General features: G+C 45.3%; 1 protein-coding gene across 2 annotated transcripts in view; it reads right to left on the bottom strand.

The window, feature by feature from the left end:
* The window catches only part of CECR2 (CECR2 histone acetyl-lysine reader), a 92785-nt gene that overhangs the window by 30614 nt on the left and 44384 nt on the right, over positions 1 to 17787 (bottom strand). For both annotated transcript variants that reach the window (XM_071551264.1, XM_071551265.1), the window contains exon 2: positions 11909 to 12003. In XM_071551264.1, the coding sequence (XP_071407365.1) occupies positions 11909 to 12003 (95 nt within the window). The remainder of the gene's footprint in view (positions 1 to 11908; positions 12004 to 17787) is intronic.

Raw genomic sequence — 17787 nt, 5'->3', positions numbered from 1 at the left:
AATAAAAACTGGGGAGGCTGGAAGGGGAGCTGGCAGATACGCTATATCCCACAGAGGAGCAGAATAGGAACAGCTATGGAGCGAGGCAGTGTCTCCAGGGAGGCAGAGAGAATGGAGAGCTGATGTGGGCTGTCTAGTCTAATAAGGGATCACACCACAGGAGCATGTGCTGGCTTGACAGAAGTAAGTGCAGCCACTTAACCTGGGTATGACAGCTGAAGTGGGAGCATTGCTTTGCTACCCCCAAAAAAAGGGGAGCATGAAGGAAGAAGAGGAAGGCACAAAGACACTACAGCTGCTCATCCTTCAGGAAGGTTCCAGGTCTGCTTGTCCAGACTTCTCACTCCAGCCACAGCCGTAAAACTGAGCAACCAAGGAAGTTTCCAGCTTGAGCTTCTCAGCACTACTAGACCACACTCAGCAACTCTTGAGCTAGATAGAGATACCCTTTTAGCTCCCCTCAGCTGGTATGTGCTGCCTTTCACCCCTTTTCCCTTACATGAAGGACAGGAAGCAGCAAGCCCACCCCTCCTAAGGGAGATGCCAGCTGTAGGAACTGAACTCATCCCAGACACCAGTGTGGCAAAAGGGCACCCTCTGATGTTCCCCAGCTGCCTTTGGTCCACACATCTCCAGTGGTTTGGCTCTTATCTAGCAACAACCCTACGAATGACACAGTCACTGGGGGAGACTTGTTTGTTATTTTGCTGAGAAAAGGCAGAAAAGCAGCAGAGATACCAGCACAGAGATACAGCACTGTCCCGCATTGGTGTCTTCTGGAAAGGTTCTTTCTTTAGGCTGGCAAATGCCAGGGACAGGAGTGCTGAGATAAGTGTCTATTTGATCTTCTTTCCCCCATTCACCCTGGATTTTTCACTGCTTTATGTTCACAAAACGCCAAGGCAGCTAATCAGTGCTCTGTGACCCCTGTTAATTGGGCTGTGCGAGAGAAAGGCAGCACCGGCAGGAGAAATCACACATACCTGTTACTTTGAACTGTCCTGTCATATTCTGTCTCCCTGCTTGCAGGAGGCTCCAAGCACCCTTCTGTGAGCCAGGGCAGCTCTGTTTTCATCACCATCCCCAGGATCAGCAGGAGCAGCCACAAGTGTTCTGTGTTGTGTTCCTGCTTCTAACACCTCAAAGCACAGGGAGGCAACAAAGAGGCACGTTGTTGCTTCTCCTTCCATATGAGAAGGTGAAATTAATTTTTGGTGAAGGAAACACAACCTGAAGGCACTGATGGCCCTGATTTTACCTATGCCCAACTGTTCCTCACTGCCCTCATCTGCCTCGCTGTTGCTCCCCTCACCCTCCCCACCACAATTGCAGGAAGAAATGAGCAGATGCCCAGCATCCATCTCCTCATCCCAAGAGACCTGCAGCCTATTTGGCCAAGTAAGACAGGGAAAGAAAGCAATTGGTGTGAAGATGTAAAGCACTGGAGAAAAGAGGGTTTGGATTTGCCAAGCCTGGTGGATTATGCAGTTCTTGGAGGATGAGGAAGACACATATGGTTAACTAGATGCATGCTGGGTGCAGGGGCCTGCATTTGATTTCTAGGTGGGAGCAAGGGCTGCTCATGTGCTTTTGTTTCATTATGGAAAGGAAGAAATAGGAATATGAGCAGCTATGAAACCAGAGTAGCCAGAAATATCTCCAACAACAGCTGAAGGCATATGGTACCAAAGGAAGAGAAAGTCCTGGGGGCAAAGGGGATAAGCAGGAGGATGCACACACTGCCCAGATAGATTCAGAGAATATTAATGGGATTAAAATAAAACTTAAAACATGACAACTGCCTATTTGTCTCTCAGCCTTCCTTTAAACTCAGTGAGTCTCTGCACAGTCTCCATGAAGGGATGACTTGCTCTCAATGCATACAGGGTTTTGGGGGAGTGGTATGGACAGAGAAGCAGGAACCCCCTCCCCCACTACCAATGCTGCAATTTTGAGTGAAAACTGGTAATGACAAATCAGTGAGTTGGATAACTGGATTAAAAAGGGGGATAAATCATTCTGTTAAAAGATTCTGAAACATCACTATGTTGAACAAACAGTATTGTTGTGCATATTTGTGAAAACATGAATATAGTAATAGATGAACAAAAAGAATTATTTATCTTGGATGAATACAAAGAAGAGACAATTGGAGGCAGTTTTAAAAATTGTCTATTTCCTTGATTATATCTACATAAATACAACATGGCTGAAACTGTAATATACTGTGCATCTGGAAATACACAGGGATCTCCAGAAAACTCGTGGTAAGACAGTGTGTCAGATATCCTGCCTGTCTGCATTGGAAGAAGACTTGAGTCTGTCAAGCAGTAAGAGGTTTCTGCATCTTTACTGGGGGTTGCACTGAACAGACAATCAGCCACAGAGGGGACAAGCTGCATGTTCCCAAAAGGGTCAGTCACTCTTTTGCTGCCTTGAGGAAGCAATCTCTTGAGCCAAAGGATCAATCTGTTGAGCCAAGGGAGCCCAAGAGAGAGGCAATATCAATTACTAAAGCTTTACCCAGAAAGGGAGGCACAGCAAATGGTACCAGAGCTGAGGCCATCACATATGTCTGGGGTGGAAAGAAGTTCTCTCACCCCAACAGCCATGATAAATTAATAATAGAACTGAAAATGCCTACCATCATGCCTAAAAAAATTTTGCTGTCAAGTTAGCATGTGATTCTGCAAGAAGGTAAAAGGGAGATATCTAAGTGTAGGTCACCTCTTGCCATATGATGACATTGATCTTGGCTGGGGAAGGGGCAGGAAAATGGCTTTCATTAAGCAATGAATTCCCTGGCATGCTAGTGAATAGAGTCAGAGAGCTGAGGAGAGCTGGAGCCCAACCCTTCCCAATCCAAGGAGATTCATTTATCACTGCAGCTAGACTGGGAACATGAATTTTCCCCTGAGAGTATGTTCAGATCAAGAGGCAAGAATCCCCCAGGTCCCTGAAGTGCAGACTATTCTGTCACGTTCAAAATCAGAAAACGACAGACACCAGTGGCAAAGGCAGAACGGCCTGAGAGAGAAGAGAGGTCCTGAGTCTCAGAGCCAACACCAGGGTGTGTACTGAAGGCACTGGAGATACACTGGTACTAAAGGACAGGAAGATAACAATGATTAGACGTCACGATGATCGGTACTGAAGGTGGTGGTTCTGGAGCACAAGACAGAGGTGCAGAGTAGGACAGCCAGCCCAAGGAAGAATGCACTCACCTGCAGGGCACAGCTGGTCCTCTGATGAAGCATAAGATCACCAGAAGATTAAGCAACACTGATGCCAAACTGGAGATTTTACAGGCACATCAGCAGGCTTGATGACATCAACAGACTTAATGGTATCAGTAAATTACATCACTTTGGGGATGCAACAGAAAAGCAAAGAATCTCGGTTCTCCTCAGAGCAGTAAATCCAAGACATAGCAATTTCTAGGGTCAGTTTTAGAGCTTGAGAAGCAATTCCTGGGCCTGAAAACAAAACTCTCTGACCTGGACATTTCTGAGCACATCTTAACAAATGAAGGTACCTTTCTCCTCTACAGATAGAGATAGGAGGCCAGAGTTTTGTCAGCCTTGGAAAGAAATTCAGACAAAGGCAGGAGGGTCCTTTGGCAGCATGAAATGCTGACCTCGAAGGGCCCTAATCAGTAGGTGAACCTCCTCCAGTCCCCACATGGATGGATGCCTCCCAGCACCCCTCAGGAATTCAGAGTGCTGCATTCTTCTCTGCCAATTTCTTCCCCGGGGCTTATCACACTGAGGATGGGAATCGTTTATGGGCATAACGATTCCACAGCCAGGACAGCGTTTGAAGCCCAGGGGCTTCTGCATTGCTTCTGTGTCAAGTACCTTTGGCTTTGAATAACAAAAGGCAATCTCTTGAAGGATCAAAAAGGAAAACAAAAAGAACCAGTGTTAGAACTATTTATTAACTAATCCAAGAATGAGTTACAAGTTGTTTGATACAATAAAAAGGGAGAGGGAAAGATCTGAGTGCTCAAGAGGAAACAAGTACCTTGGGGGAAGCCATCATTCACGATGGGGGATTTGGGTAACACTGGTGAGGGGTGGGAGGCCTGCTAAGGTGCAGACAGCTGGGTATTGCTTTGAAGGGTTCTGCTACGGGAGACTTCAGTTAGTGCACGCTGGGTGCGTAGCCAGCACATACTGATCTGACCTGGAAAAGACGTGCTGGAAGGGATGACGATGGTCACACAGACAAGTGAATGTGAGAGCTGCTGCTGCACTCCCCGCACTTGCCACACGCTGCTTCATGTGCCAACTTTGACTCTAATCGTGTCCTACTCTGTGTGACCTTGACAAGCAATCACACAGGGCATGCCCAAGAAGCCACTTTGGATGTGATGAAATGACGATCCAAGCCATAGTAACCTCTGCCTCAGAAGGGATGAACACAGTCTTCTGGACGGTCCAGAACAAAGCAATGTATATCAAGCCAAACTTTCCCCTTGCGAATGAACAGCAAAGGGCTTTGGTTTTTCGGTGATGGCATTTAATTTTCCCCATCAATTACCTTCACCTGCGTCTAAACAGGCTTCGATACCTGCTTGACAATTTTAATCCACATGCTTCTTTCTTTTCTACTGCTGCTATTTGATGGTGACACTCTTTTCGAAGAGAAGCAGATCAACCGTTGGGAGTTGGAGCTGATTAACTTACAAAAGACTCAAATACATCTCCCATATTCTGAAAGAGCAAATAAGAATGGGGCTTACGGTGCTCCGCATTCAGACTGGAAGAGGATCATTACTTACTATTCATTCCTGGATCCTTGAAGAACAAGTGAAGCCAGCTTAATGCTGCATTGTTAATTCCTAGTGCCCATCAACAGAAAGCATGCTCCCAATTCATAGCCACAAGAAAGACAACAGTATTGCTGTGGCATAAGCACTTCTGATTGTTTAGGGGCTGTAGAGAGGACCTTAGGGTATTACAGTGATGATGAGCACTGTGGGGAAGAACTAGAGTTATTGTCTTGGTGATGATGGGGAAATAGGACACATGCGTGTATTACAGCACAAATCCATATGAAACAAGCCCTTATGTGCCTTGCAGCTCATAGAAAAATACACTTTATGTCAGAGAAAAAGAGTCCCTTGTGAGGCACAGAACACAAGGTGAGCTTGACTTGAAGCTTAAGAAAATAAGCTTAGAAAATTCCTTACTTAGAACCAGTACCACACAAGTTCCTGGAGATCTTGGATAAAGCCAACTTTTTACAGATAAAAAGGTCCTAAAGACGACCCTTTTGGGATTTGTTTCAGAACCAGTCTTTCAACTTCTTTTCTCAGAACTTTAAACCACTACACTGGTTGAGCCAGAAAGAAACTGAGGAAGGATGGAAGGTAAAATGGGAGCAAAAGTAAAAGCATAGGTGACTTAGAACAGAGACTGGCATGACACCAAATTATTGTAGTGGCCCAGCAGCTGGCCAGCAGCCATCCCAGCTGTTCACCACCCCCACTGAGGCTGAAAGGCTCAAAAAACCCCAATACAACATCAGAACTTCTCCAGTATTAACTCTTGGACTAAAGACTTGCTTCTGAACTTGGCTGAGGTGCTGGGAAGTGGTCTGCAAAACAAGTTGTGCCAGAGCAAAAATCCTGCACTGGTGTTTTGGAGCATCACTGTCTTGAAATGCAAGTCTCAAAAGTGAGGGCAAAGGTTTCATATCAGGAGAATTTCAATATCCCATTCCTTTTTCTCCATAATCCTTTGTCTTTTTCCTTGAAAACAGAAGATATTTTCACTTGCCTTCTCAGTTTCTCTTTTCATCACAGCTTTTTTCCCCCTCTCCAGAGTACTTGCTTTGCAACATCAAGAACTCATAAATACAGCTGTCCCTTTCATATTTCATGCTCTCACACTGGCACGATGACATCACTGCAGTCTCCAAGACCCTTCACTGACTGTTCTTTGAAGTTTAGCCACCTATTCCTCCCTGTCAATGTTTTGCATAACTTCCTCTCCCCAGCAATCCAATCTGTTTGTCTCTCATCCATCTGCCCTGACAATAACAGCTTTTCCTCTTTTTCTTCCACCATTTTCAGCCCTTATTCTCCACCACATCTATGGAATAGCACTTCCCGAATGTGCTACCAACTTTTCTTCAAACTCTTCTTTAAAGATTCATTTTATCCATCTGAGAATCAAAGACATTTACCTAGCTTTAGTTATACTTGAACTCTGTAATTTTATTCCACTGTGCTTCTCATTAATCTCTGAATGACCGTGCTATTTTACTGTTGTAATCTCATCCTTCCTTTCCCAACACCTGCCAGCTGCCTCATTTTCACTTTTTACCCTTTAAAAGGCTCACCTTGCATGGCTTGGCTATTATTATAATAAATATTAAAATTAGATTTAAGATGAGCAATGTAGCCACTTCATCTCCCTTGCCCCCTCATGGTATCTCCTATGCCAACGATGCTGAGTTGATTCCAGAGCCATCCACCAATATCTGTGATGTATGCAAGGCAGCACCTGTTAAAAGTCAGACTGTAAATAACGCTGATCTTGTTGATATTCACTTGGCATTCATGAATACGACTCTGAGTTAGTGAGGTGTTTTGTGGCTGGACCATTGGAGCAGTTGTTACAAGCAAAGTCACTGGCACAACTGCAGAGTCAGCTGTTAGAACTCCTTCCAGAGGTGCTGGGCACCTTGTCTGCTGTGACTGAGTTCAGGCTGGCTGCCCCACATCTCATGGCATGGACTGAACTGTTGGATTCATTCACATTGTCTTCATACCTTGGCTTAGCTATTCCCACAGCTCAGTTCACCACAGTATCCACGAGCCTGAAAACCTGGCACTGGTTTGCCAGCTTGTTCCTGTTAAGCTGCCACTTCATCCCCTAGACCAGACTGACATGCAGCAGTTCTTAAAAGACACAGCTCATGTAGTCACATGCACAGGGCGGTTTCAACATGTTAAGTGTTTTATTGAGGTCCCTTTTACAAAAACACAAGACCTGGGGTAACGCCCAAAGTAGCCTGTAAAGACAGAGACCACACAGAATAAAGGACAAGGAGGGAGAAAAGTGACAAAGCAGAAGGAAGAAGCAAAATACCCAGAGCTATTAAACACAGTCATCAGAAATAGGCATTGTGCCTCAATGGCTTAGATGATTTCAGATTATTCCTATTCCTTTCTAATGAAAGCTCAAATAAGTGATTACAGAACAAGCAGAATAGAGGCAGTATTCTTGACTGGCAATTCAACAAGTAGGAAATACAGCTCTTCAGATGCCACACTGGGAGTATTTCTCAATGCCACCATTAAGGATATGAAAGAAATAATTCAGACAATTGTACGGAAGGGAAGAGGAGTTAAGGAATATCCTCTTATTATCCATACTAGAATAAACCAGGTGCAAACTACAAGCCAAAGACTCCAGGGCTAGTTTACAGATCCCAAAAGACGAAGGTGGGTGCAAAACTGATGATTCACTTGGGAAGAAAAAAATTCCAATGCGTTAGGGAAGAAATAACAGGACAAAAATAACTGAGGTTCCTAAGGAAGCAAACGCTGTCTGTGGTGCCCCAAAAGTCAATTAGAGAGGTTTCAGCTACAGTGATGGACCAATCTCCAGAGGTATAAAAAAAAAGGAAAATAATCTCAAGGGGCATAGAAAAAAAAATAAAGCCAAAGACATTGTTGTTCTTTCTCCTCACTTTCTGGCCTTTGCCTGTGTTGAAAAAATACAAATGTTATAAGAAAAACCAACTAAGATGTTTTTGAGGCACAATAGCAGCATACAAAATGCATCCCAATGAGAAATATGATAAAGGCATTGAAACTTTTTATGCCATCACATTAGAAAAAGAGCAAAAATGCAGTAACAGAGCAGTGAAGAATGAGTTTCATCCAAAGAAATGCTGAACAGCAGGAGCTTTTCTAGAGTATTTTAGTTGAGTGTTCACATCCATGTCACACCATCACTTCTTACTTAAGAACAGCTGCAGAAGGCTCCTGCTGCAGCTGCTGCCATTAGCTGAAGCTCTGATCTTCTTGTCTTCATACAAGTCATCAAATTGCATTTCCTGCTGGAATTAAAGTAGCAGCCCCTAGGGACTATGCAGCTACCCAATTTGTATCAGAGAGAATCTGAAGCAAGCACCAGAATTTTTTCAAACTGCTCAATTTTTATTTATTCTTTATAATCCCCAAAATCTAGTAAGAGTTTTTTACCTTTCTTCTTTCCACGTATTTGCATTTTGAAAGCATTAAAAGAAAACACAGACATTTTAAGACCTGTGCACAAAATCTAAAGCAGGAAAAAGGTATGGGCAATCTCAGTGGCATCAAACCAAACCATGCCTGTAGCATTAAATGATGCCTATTGCCTTGTTAGTAGTTAAAAGGTACAGGTGGTATATGGATACTATGAGGGGTATTTATAAAACAACAAAAGCTGCAGATTATGACACAGAAATATTCTGGCTCAGAATGGAAAGAGGAAAGCAATGGCAAAACTGTCCTGGCCAAGAGCTCAAACCACCCAGTGCCAGGCAAGGACACCTATGGGGTCATTGCTAAAGATTTCACAAGCCAAAAATACAGGCAACTGTTTTTTTGTTCTGTAATTCTACAATACTTAACACAGCAAGAACTGGGCGAGTGGAGTGTTCCTAACAGCTATGATAGGCTATGATAAATAAGAGTTTGGAGAAGATCACATAGCATCCCATTAAGTACTCTCTGTAGTTAAACACAGATATCCATAACTCAAAGTCTTATGTTACCAGACATTCAACACTCCTTAGCCAGCAAGCAGGGTATGTGATTTTTTTTTAAAAAAAAGCTGTCATAAAGAGTATCAAAACCAAGGCAAAGTTGCTTTATTCAAAACCAAGGAACAGAATCCTACAAAAATATTAATCTCTTTTTTTTCAAAGAATGAAAAGCAAATCAAACTAGAGCATGTTAAATTCTGCACTAGAAGAGCTCTCAGCCACTTCCAAAATTACTTGAGAGCTTATTATAATTACCAAAGGTATGTGACAGTTTTATACCCCTCTATGATGCATGATTAAAGCCAGGCAGCCCAGCTCTGCCACAAGTTCTGCACGCCATCAAAACAGATGTGACAAGAACTACAAGCTGCTCCCAGACAGACTGCGAGAAAGCACAGGCAGATAACATTTTGGCCATCAAAGATGTAAGACACGATACAAAACTAATTAAACCTCAAAACCCCTCGGAGAGGTAGGCAAACTGTGTTTTATATGAGGTTATAGGAAGCATCCTGGGCTTGAGCCTCAGTGCTCCAGCCAAGAACAAGGATGAGAACAAGCTCCTGCCTTTCTCTCTGAGGTGCAACAGGGAGAGAATTTTACAGCCTCGATATTAACAGCTCACAACCTCGACAGGAGGATGTGGAGCACAAATGACTGGAGAGATGCTGCAGTAACACCACTGTGACGACCTGTGAAACTGCTGATTTTCCCACACAAGACATCCTATCTGTCTGCAACAGAAGATTATGGAGTCCTGGCCCACCGTGAAAAGCCATGTCTAAACTCCACGCAAATTCTGTAGCCTTACATTTACATGTCTTTGTCCATTGACTACTCAAAAATCAATTAGGGGCTCAGCTCCTTACCACTAACTGGGGACAAACAAGGTACAGTAGCAAAGCTGTGCATCAGCCAAGGCTTATGTCTCTTGAATGGGGGTTAAAGGTGTTTGGAAATAACTGTAAAAAGGAAGAAGGACAATTTCAGGCTTTTGGATAAATATCCCACACTTCATTTCTAAGTGTGAAACAGTGTGGCAAGTTTGTTTCTGAGAAGTGTATCCAAGCCATCATTTTTATTCTCATTTATCTACAGATTTGAATATTTAGCCTGTACCTTAATGCTTCTTCCTTAATGACTTGCCTCTGCATACAGCACCTTTCCCTCTGCTTCCAGGTAGCCTCCCTCATTGCTTCCTCTGCAGAGCTTATCTCTATAACATCCCACTGGCTCCAGTTTTCCTGATAGACTCCCTCAGCCATTTCCACTGCACTGCTCCTGTCGTGCTCTTTATCCCCACCTTCTCTGCAGAAATTTCCCATTATCTCCCTGCCCACGAGGCAGTTCCTTTCTTCAGGAGGTGCTGCAAAAAAGGGTGCAGCTGGTGTCTCCTTCGGGCCCCTCATGCTTTCCTTAGCACAACTGTTTGGGTGAGGTGTAAGTTCTCACAGCTTCACTACGTGGCTTCACACTCCTCTGTTTCCTCGGGCACCTCTGGTACACGGACAGACACATAGCAACACCTGCTGCATCTGCACCCTGACCAGGCTGCAGAAAGCCACTGCTGGGCTACTGGCTCTTCCTTCTGCAATGGCATTACCTCCTTGCAGATTCTGCATCTCACAATTAACCAAAGCTGTACTTACACAGGCACAAGCATTGACCAACACAAAATGCTAAATAAACATTGTTGAGCTTCTGTGTGCGTGTGTAACCTTCCCCAGACAGACAGACAACTTGCCAATGCCCAGCAACTCACCCATGATTCATCTCTGAATTCTGTTAGTTAAAACAGTTGTGAAAGGGGAGGCAATTGCACAGTGCAATTGCTAAGTGGAGACACTCTTAAATCTGCAGAGTTTTACAGAATCTCACAATGTGGAATTTATGAATTTTATCAAAGGCAAATCTTCCGCTGCTCACAAGGGTGAGCTGGTTAAGCTGGCCAAAACCACTTAAGCTACTATTTTTCTGATGGTTCTGGTATGAAGAAATAAACTTGCTGAATGTTTCTAAGCCAGATTATATTGCTCTGGGGGCATTTTGATGAAGAAGATATACATGACTGCAGTCCCTTTAGAATCAATCTGCTCAATCACATCAGTTTCATTCAGAGACAGCAAATGCAGTACAGATGGTTCAGGTCCTGGTACTCACTGACGCTGAATGTCAACACAGCAATGCAAGAGAACTTAATATATATGTGTGTGTGTGTGTGTGTGTGTGTGTGTGTGTGTGTATGCCCCTTACTTAACTATATGCATTTTGTTGAACATAATCAGCTAATTAGAAATAGAGCTTTCAACGCAAGCCATCTATGGTTGTGCCTATGTACCAGCCTAAGCCCCTCCACCACAGGGGCATTTAGGGAGCAGGATTGTTTCCAAGTGACTGCATGTGCTGCCAAGTTGTCTTCATCTCCACAATTATGCTTTGCTATCACATGATTCACAGAAGAACAAATAAAACACACTGCAACAAGCTTTTGCTATCACTGGGAGCACACTTTGCTGTGAGTGGCGATTCTCTAAAGAATGAGGTTCTACCGATGTCTCAGTTTGGGAGGCTACTTTAGTGGACATTAACAAAGTGTCTCCAGATGTCAAAACTTCAAGAGAATGTGTCAAATAACTTTCCAACATCCTGCAACTGAAGTGATTCCAACACTCCTCTTATTTCTAAGAAAACAATCATAACTGTCTCTATGTAAAGCAATGGGATCTTCCATGGAAGTGAAGTGCCTGCAGAGTAGAAGGTTTACACTATCCAATACATATAAATGTTGAAAACATATATCATGATTTAAAGACCTAGTGTGATATCACTGATTTACCCAACCATACTGCAGAGTGCAGCAGAGATGTGGGTGTTCACTGCGTGCACCAGCGTCACGCAGAGCATCACACACAGTTGCGTGGCATCTGAACAACAAAGTTTGCTTAACGGGTCTGGACAATTAAAAGCCTACAACTCAACCCAAGAGAGCTGGAATTCCCTTCCACTCGGTGAAGCATCTGGCCTGATTGCTGGTGGCTGCTGATCACTGCCATGTCATCACTCTAAAGCCATGAAACATCCCCGCGCTGGTGTTAATTAGCTCCCATTGCAAAGTGTTTAAGCCATAGAGGAGGTTACTCACGTGATGTCTCTGCGCTGATAGCAACCTTGCAGAAGGCAAGCGATCAGGTCGCTGATAAACTCCACATCATCGCTGTGAAGAGCAGCTTCTAGTTCCTATTGATCAGAAAGCAGAGAGAAAAAATTCCAACCATCAAACTAATTCCTTAAAATTTACTGCGAGCTCATCAGGACCAAAAAGACCCGAGCAGCCTCACATACGTGTCCAGCTGCAGAGTACACACTAAGTAAGCCAACCTTCCCCATCATTAAAAATACTGCTGCTACTACCTCTTCATTGCAAGAGTTTATGGGAAGACCTTGAAAGGCTTTTACTGAATGTCACTCTCCAACCAGAAGACTAATGCTTTTGTCTGGACGCAGAAAAATAGGGTTCAGTGAGGTTGAGATACTACAGCCTAATAAGAAAGCCATGATTTCTCCCATGTTCAGCTGATGGGCAGGAATCAACAGTTTTATTCTCCTGCTTTGCCTCCACTCGCTGACACTGGTGAGTTCATTTAAAAAGTGTGCTCTGAAAGCGTGGCCCTAAAAGCCACTTACACAGAGAAGTAGCATTTACAGATGGATTGCCAGAAATGGCTGAAAGCTAGCAAGGAAATGGCTCGAAGAAAAGGAGGCATTTTGATTATTTAACTTATTTCTCTTTGAGTTACATTTTTTTCAACTCCTGTAAGTGAGAAAGAAAGGATGGATGTCAGACCTCATGACCCAAAACCTTCATTCTCAGCGGAGAATATTGTGGCTTATTTCAGAACAATGGAGTTCAAGTAAAGATGTGATGCAGAAACTGATCCACAAAAAGGATAAACTTTTGAAATTTAGTTATTACAAATTTTGCACATGTTGTAGCCTTTTGTTTCAGCTAGCAATTTCAAGCTTCGTTTTCAAAATATTACTGGGTTACTTACAGTTTTATTTGTATGCCAGAAAATCATTCACAGTAAGGAAAATCCACTTTCTGTAAGACTTATCATCAGTAGTGTACAGCACTTAACAAGATTTAAGATGGATAAACAACAGAGGCATAAGAATCTATTCTTTTGGCTTTCAGAGTAAATAATGGATTGAATACAAACTTATCCTTGAATGTTACTCAACAGACTGTTACACAAATGGCCAAGCTAATGGCTACAGAATAAAGGTTAATGGCCAGAGAATAAAGGATAAACGTTTTGGCACTTACCCAATAAAGAAGAGAAAGTGCTTTTTTATTAGACCGCAGTAACTGCAGTAATAAAATTATTGATAACAGATTGCAGATTAAGCGCCACTTGTAGTTTTTTATTGAAAATATATTAATGGCATATTTTCATTATCAACACTGTTCTTATTTACCTCTTGTGCAACATCTGAAGCGCTTCAGGAGCAGAAGCCTGACACCTGCCCTGTGAAGCATGTGCTGAACACATCTATTATATGTGGAAACTCGAGGCAAGGAAAGGGCAGTGGGCAGCCAAAGCCTGACACAGCATCCCTGCTGCAGGGCTGGGGAAAGTCCCAGGAATGTCTGTCCTGGCCTCTGGATGAATACCCTGCTCAATGACAAGTTAATACAAAAACTGCAGTTGCTGCTTGCCATTCCTTGGAGAGAGTGATATTATTGTTGCATAAATAGTAATCACACTACATAAACAGTAATTACCAAATTAATTCACTTAGAATCATAGAATATCTCGAGCTGGAAGGGACACACAAGGATCAAGTCCAGCTCCTGGCCCTGGCCCTACTTACCACTCGGTAAGTGGTTAATACTTTAGAGGTGTTTACTTCCTTTATTTGTAAAATATTTTAGTGGACATCTGCCTTCTATAAATATATGTGGGGGAGGGGGGAGGATGGAGGATCTAAAGTACGTGATTTGCTAAAACATCCCAGGTGTTTTACTACATTACCACAGTAAATTTTTAACTTGTTAAAAATGACATGTTCAAAGCCAGAATAAAGAGGAAGGGGGAAGTAAGTCTCCAGGATGTTCCCCCTGCCTGGTTCAGCCTCTCCCTCATCCACATACACTTGTGCATTAAAGCTGTCAGTCAGCAGTCTGCCTCTGCTAGGATGTGACAGCCTTTTGTAGGAAGGAATATTTAAACTGCTTCCCGTGAGCCTTTTCAGCCTGCTGTTTGACTAACACTCCTTAAGCAGTGGCCACAACTGGCTCAGATAGCCCCTGATCTGCAGCCATTGTTTTCCAGGCCCGGGAGTGACCTTTACATTTTTGGAGTTGGCAGGTCATCCCAGGAGCCAGGGGACATTCCTGGGGCACTGGGCAAGGTGCCATCTCCTGGGCAAGGACTAGAACACCTGGTTGGGTATTATCCCCCTTCTCTTGCTGCCTCCTTTTTCCCAGATGGGTGCTGTTTGTCCTTGTCTTCAAGGCAGGTGCAGCACCGATTTAGGGATCCAATGCAGCCACTGAGAGATCTCACAGGCGCTGCCTGATGGGCACTGGGCACACAGACCAACGTGGAGCTGGGGACAGAGTCCCCATGCCATGCTGGGTTAAAGGGCTCTAAACAAGTCAGAATTAATCAGCACACACATAACACAGGGGTAACGAAGGTCCATCCTTAGCAGGTGTAAGGCTGTCAGCACCTCTGTGGGAAGACACATGCACTGCACTCCCCAATGCCAAAGGTACTGCCTGGAGCCCATCCTGGTCCTCTGGTCCCTGCCAACAAGAATACCCAGTGCCAGCAGGTTATGGTAAAGGCACAGTCCAAGTATAACCACGATTACTGGTCTTGGAGAAAAGATACTGACATTGTTCTGTAGTGTTGCTGTCTACATTTTTTCTATTGCTGCTTGCGTTAGCGTAGGAGCAACAAAGTGAACTTTGATTTTCCTGGCTGGGTCCATTGGCCTTGTTTAACTGCATGTCACAATTTTCTATCCCACTGGATTATCCAGCTTCCTGTCTCAAAACACCTAAGGCCTGAACTTCTCCTATACACCTAGAGTGCTGTAGGAAAGACAGGGATACCAGGAGGATGTGACGCAAATCTTAGTATCTCAGGACTGCAACAAAGTCTTAGGATCCTCTCAGGCTTTCACCTAATGCTTTCAGCCCACATTTTGCAAGAAGAGGAATAAACTTTGTTTTTCCAGCTCTCCCCTCCAACAAGGGACAGCCAGCAAAGCAGCCTGGTCTTTGAGTGCTGCATTTGAGCAGAGGTGGCCAAAGTGATGCCAAGGACTCCCAGGAGAAAGTGGTCACCAAAATGCCCCTGGTTGTAAGGGCAAACCCTGCCCCAGCCACCCATCCCCGCACTCCTCCAGCCTGGCCAGGGCGAGCGGCTGGGCTTCCTCCCCACCACCATCCTCCCCACGCCTCCAATCCTTTTGTTTTTCCCCTTTTCTCTTTGAGCACTGAGCTGTGAGCACAGAAATCTGAACCTTGCCAAAACGCTTTGGGGACAGCACAGAAAGGAAACAGAAGAGGCAGCAAATCAGCAGAGGAAGGGGGGGACACACATCTCCTCCTCCCCCAGCTGGAGACAGCAACAGACAGGAGAAAAGCAGGATTCTCCCCCTCTCCAGCTGGCGTCACACCTCATTAGGGAAAAGCCTGTTTAACGTCTTTCCCTTCCCCCAGCCCGGTACTAAATCCCCCCTGAGTCAGGCAAGGACTGTCGGGAAGAGGCAGCCGCCAGAGCAAGGGTGGGAGCAAGGGTGACCACCTCTCCCAGGAGGAGCACTGGCCCAAAGCAGGGTTAGCCAGGGCGGGTGAGAGGGCACCAATCCATCCCTCCCCACTCCCTGGGAAAATCCCTGGCAGGGCTGGGCTGGAACAGAAGGGCTGCTGCCCCGTGCCTGCTGCCTGCCCCACACCAGGCACTCTGTAGGGATGGTTAACCCCACCGGCCGGGGGTCTGAGACAAATGCTGCTCTCCCAGAGCTGCTGTGAGCATGGATCAAACCCCACCATCACCTGCATTTGTATGGCAATTGCTACTTCAGTCGTGCTTTTGATAGCACACAAGTGCCGTGGTCCCAGGACTTGCAGCGACCCAATGAAGCTCATGCCATTTTGGTGTCTGCCCAGATTTTAGAGAGAAAGGACAGACAACTTTCCGGGTAAAAGTAAACGAATGAGTCCACAACTGTGACACCACTGTCACCAATCCAGGTGGAGGTGATGAGGGTGCGGGTGGAAGTGATGGAAAGCAGCAAGTCAGCCCCCAGCTCCTGGCAAGCTGTCTGCTCAGGGGGCAGCCTCCTTCCAAAGTTTGGGGCCTTCATTTCAGAAGACTGGCTCCTCCCCAGTGTGGGCAGGTTGCGTGCTGAGGTACACGACCACAATTTAAAGGCTTCCTCTGTGCTGGAGCTGAATCATCTATAACCAAATCTGATGGACATAACCAGTTTAAGCACAGCTAAGCCTTGTCCAAGTTAGCCATCAGTTTATAAACCCCAATCCCTTCAGCTCTATTTCCATACTGCTGCTGTTATCAGCTTTCCATTGCAATGCTCCCAAGTGACTCAACAGGCTTTTGCAGGGGCTTTAGGAGATCACAGAGAGCTACCAGCGGGACGTGCTGAGCCAGCCCAGCCCATGCACTGCAATTTCAACGCAGTCACTGAGTTGAGTCAGAATGTTCTTTTCCCCTTACAGATAAATAATGACAACAAGTACCCTGGGCAAAAGTTTGACAAGCCCATGCCAAAGAGTACTGGGAGATGGGAAGTCAACTTGCAGGTCTGGAATGCTTCTGCAAAGCGCCATTTATCGCTGCCAGCGTGAAGGCAGTGTGTGTGCTTCACATCCCTGTCCAGGAGCATTTGCTGTCCTCCCTACCAAAGAGCCAGCTGTCCCAGGAGGATGCAGAGTCTTGGGAAGGGACCACTGCGCCTCCCCAGTACACCCCAGAGAGGAAAGCATAATGACTTCCTTTTGGCCACAGAACACACCCAGCCAATTCACCTAAAGCAGCAGCAGAAGGCTGTTCCAATGAACAGCAATGTCCTACTGGCCATGGTCCCAGAGCCACGACCCAGTTGCTGTGCCAATTCCCATGACAGTGTGCTGCTCTGTCATGTGCTCAGCAGCCCCCAGCACCCACTCAGCACGCCTGAAAAACCAAGCCCCCGCCCAGCAGCCAGCATGCTGCCTGCAGCCCAGTGCCACGTTCTTCCTGCCTGGGATTCCTGCCCTCCAATGTAAATGGTTTTCAAAATATGAAACTCACTGAGAGTGCTGTGCTCTGCAGGACAAGGCAGGAGGGCACTGCAGGGTATTAGGGCTGATGGCAGGGCCACAATACCTTACAAGCAGTGGGTTTATCTGGCTGCCATAAAGTCAGAAAGTTACAACTCCTGGTCCTGATGGAGTCTTCCAGCCATGTTATCTTAATTTTAAGTGGCTAAATGGAAACATTACCTATCCAAGTCTGCAGCTGGATGCACCTCTCCCATCTTCTCCACAGTCCTGCAAGACCCTGCAGGCTGCCCTCTCTTCTCTGTGATGCTCCAGGGCTTTATGGCTTCCTGAGCTAAAAGGACTCCCAACTTCTTTACTCTGCCTTTCCACTGCAAGGAAAGTGGGTGCTGAACGCCCTTCCTGTGCACCTGGCAGGCGGGACCAAGTCAGCAGCTGTCCTCAAGGAAACATGATCTTTACCTCATCCTCTGGGGACCAAGCTCAGAGGGAGCCAAGATGGCCTTCTACAGTAGCTCTGGGGTGTGAGGTGAAGAGGTTTAATGACACTCATCACTGCAGTGGTCCCAGCTCTTCTCTGAGCCTCCAGCCTGGTGTGTGCGCAAGGGCCAGGGATGAAGAGCAAATACACAAGGGATGAGAAAAGCTATCCTGTCAGAAGGGGAGTATCACTTGAGGATGGGGACAAAGCAAGAGCAGCATTGCCCTTTTTCCATTTCTTC

Source organism: Pithys albifrons, chromosome 3 (assembly GCF_047495875.1).
Source record: "Pithys albifrons albifrons isolate INPA30051 chromosome 3, PitAlb_v1, whole genome shotgun sequence".
In the NCBI taxonomy this organism is placed as follows: Eukaryota; Metazoa; Chordata; class Aves; order Passeriformes; family Thamnophilidae; genus Pithys; species Pithys albifrons.
This window is presented reverse-complemented; position numbering and strand designations above follow the sequence as displayed.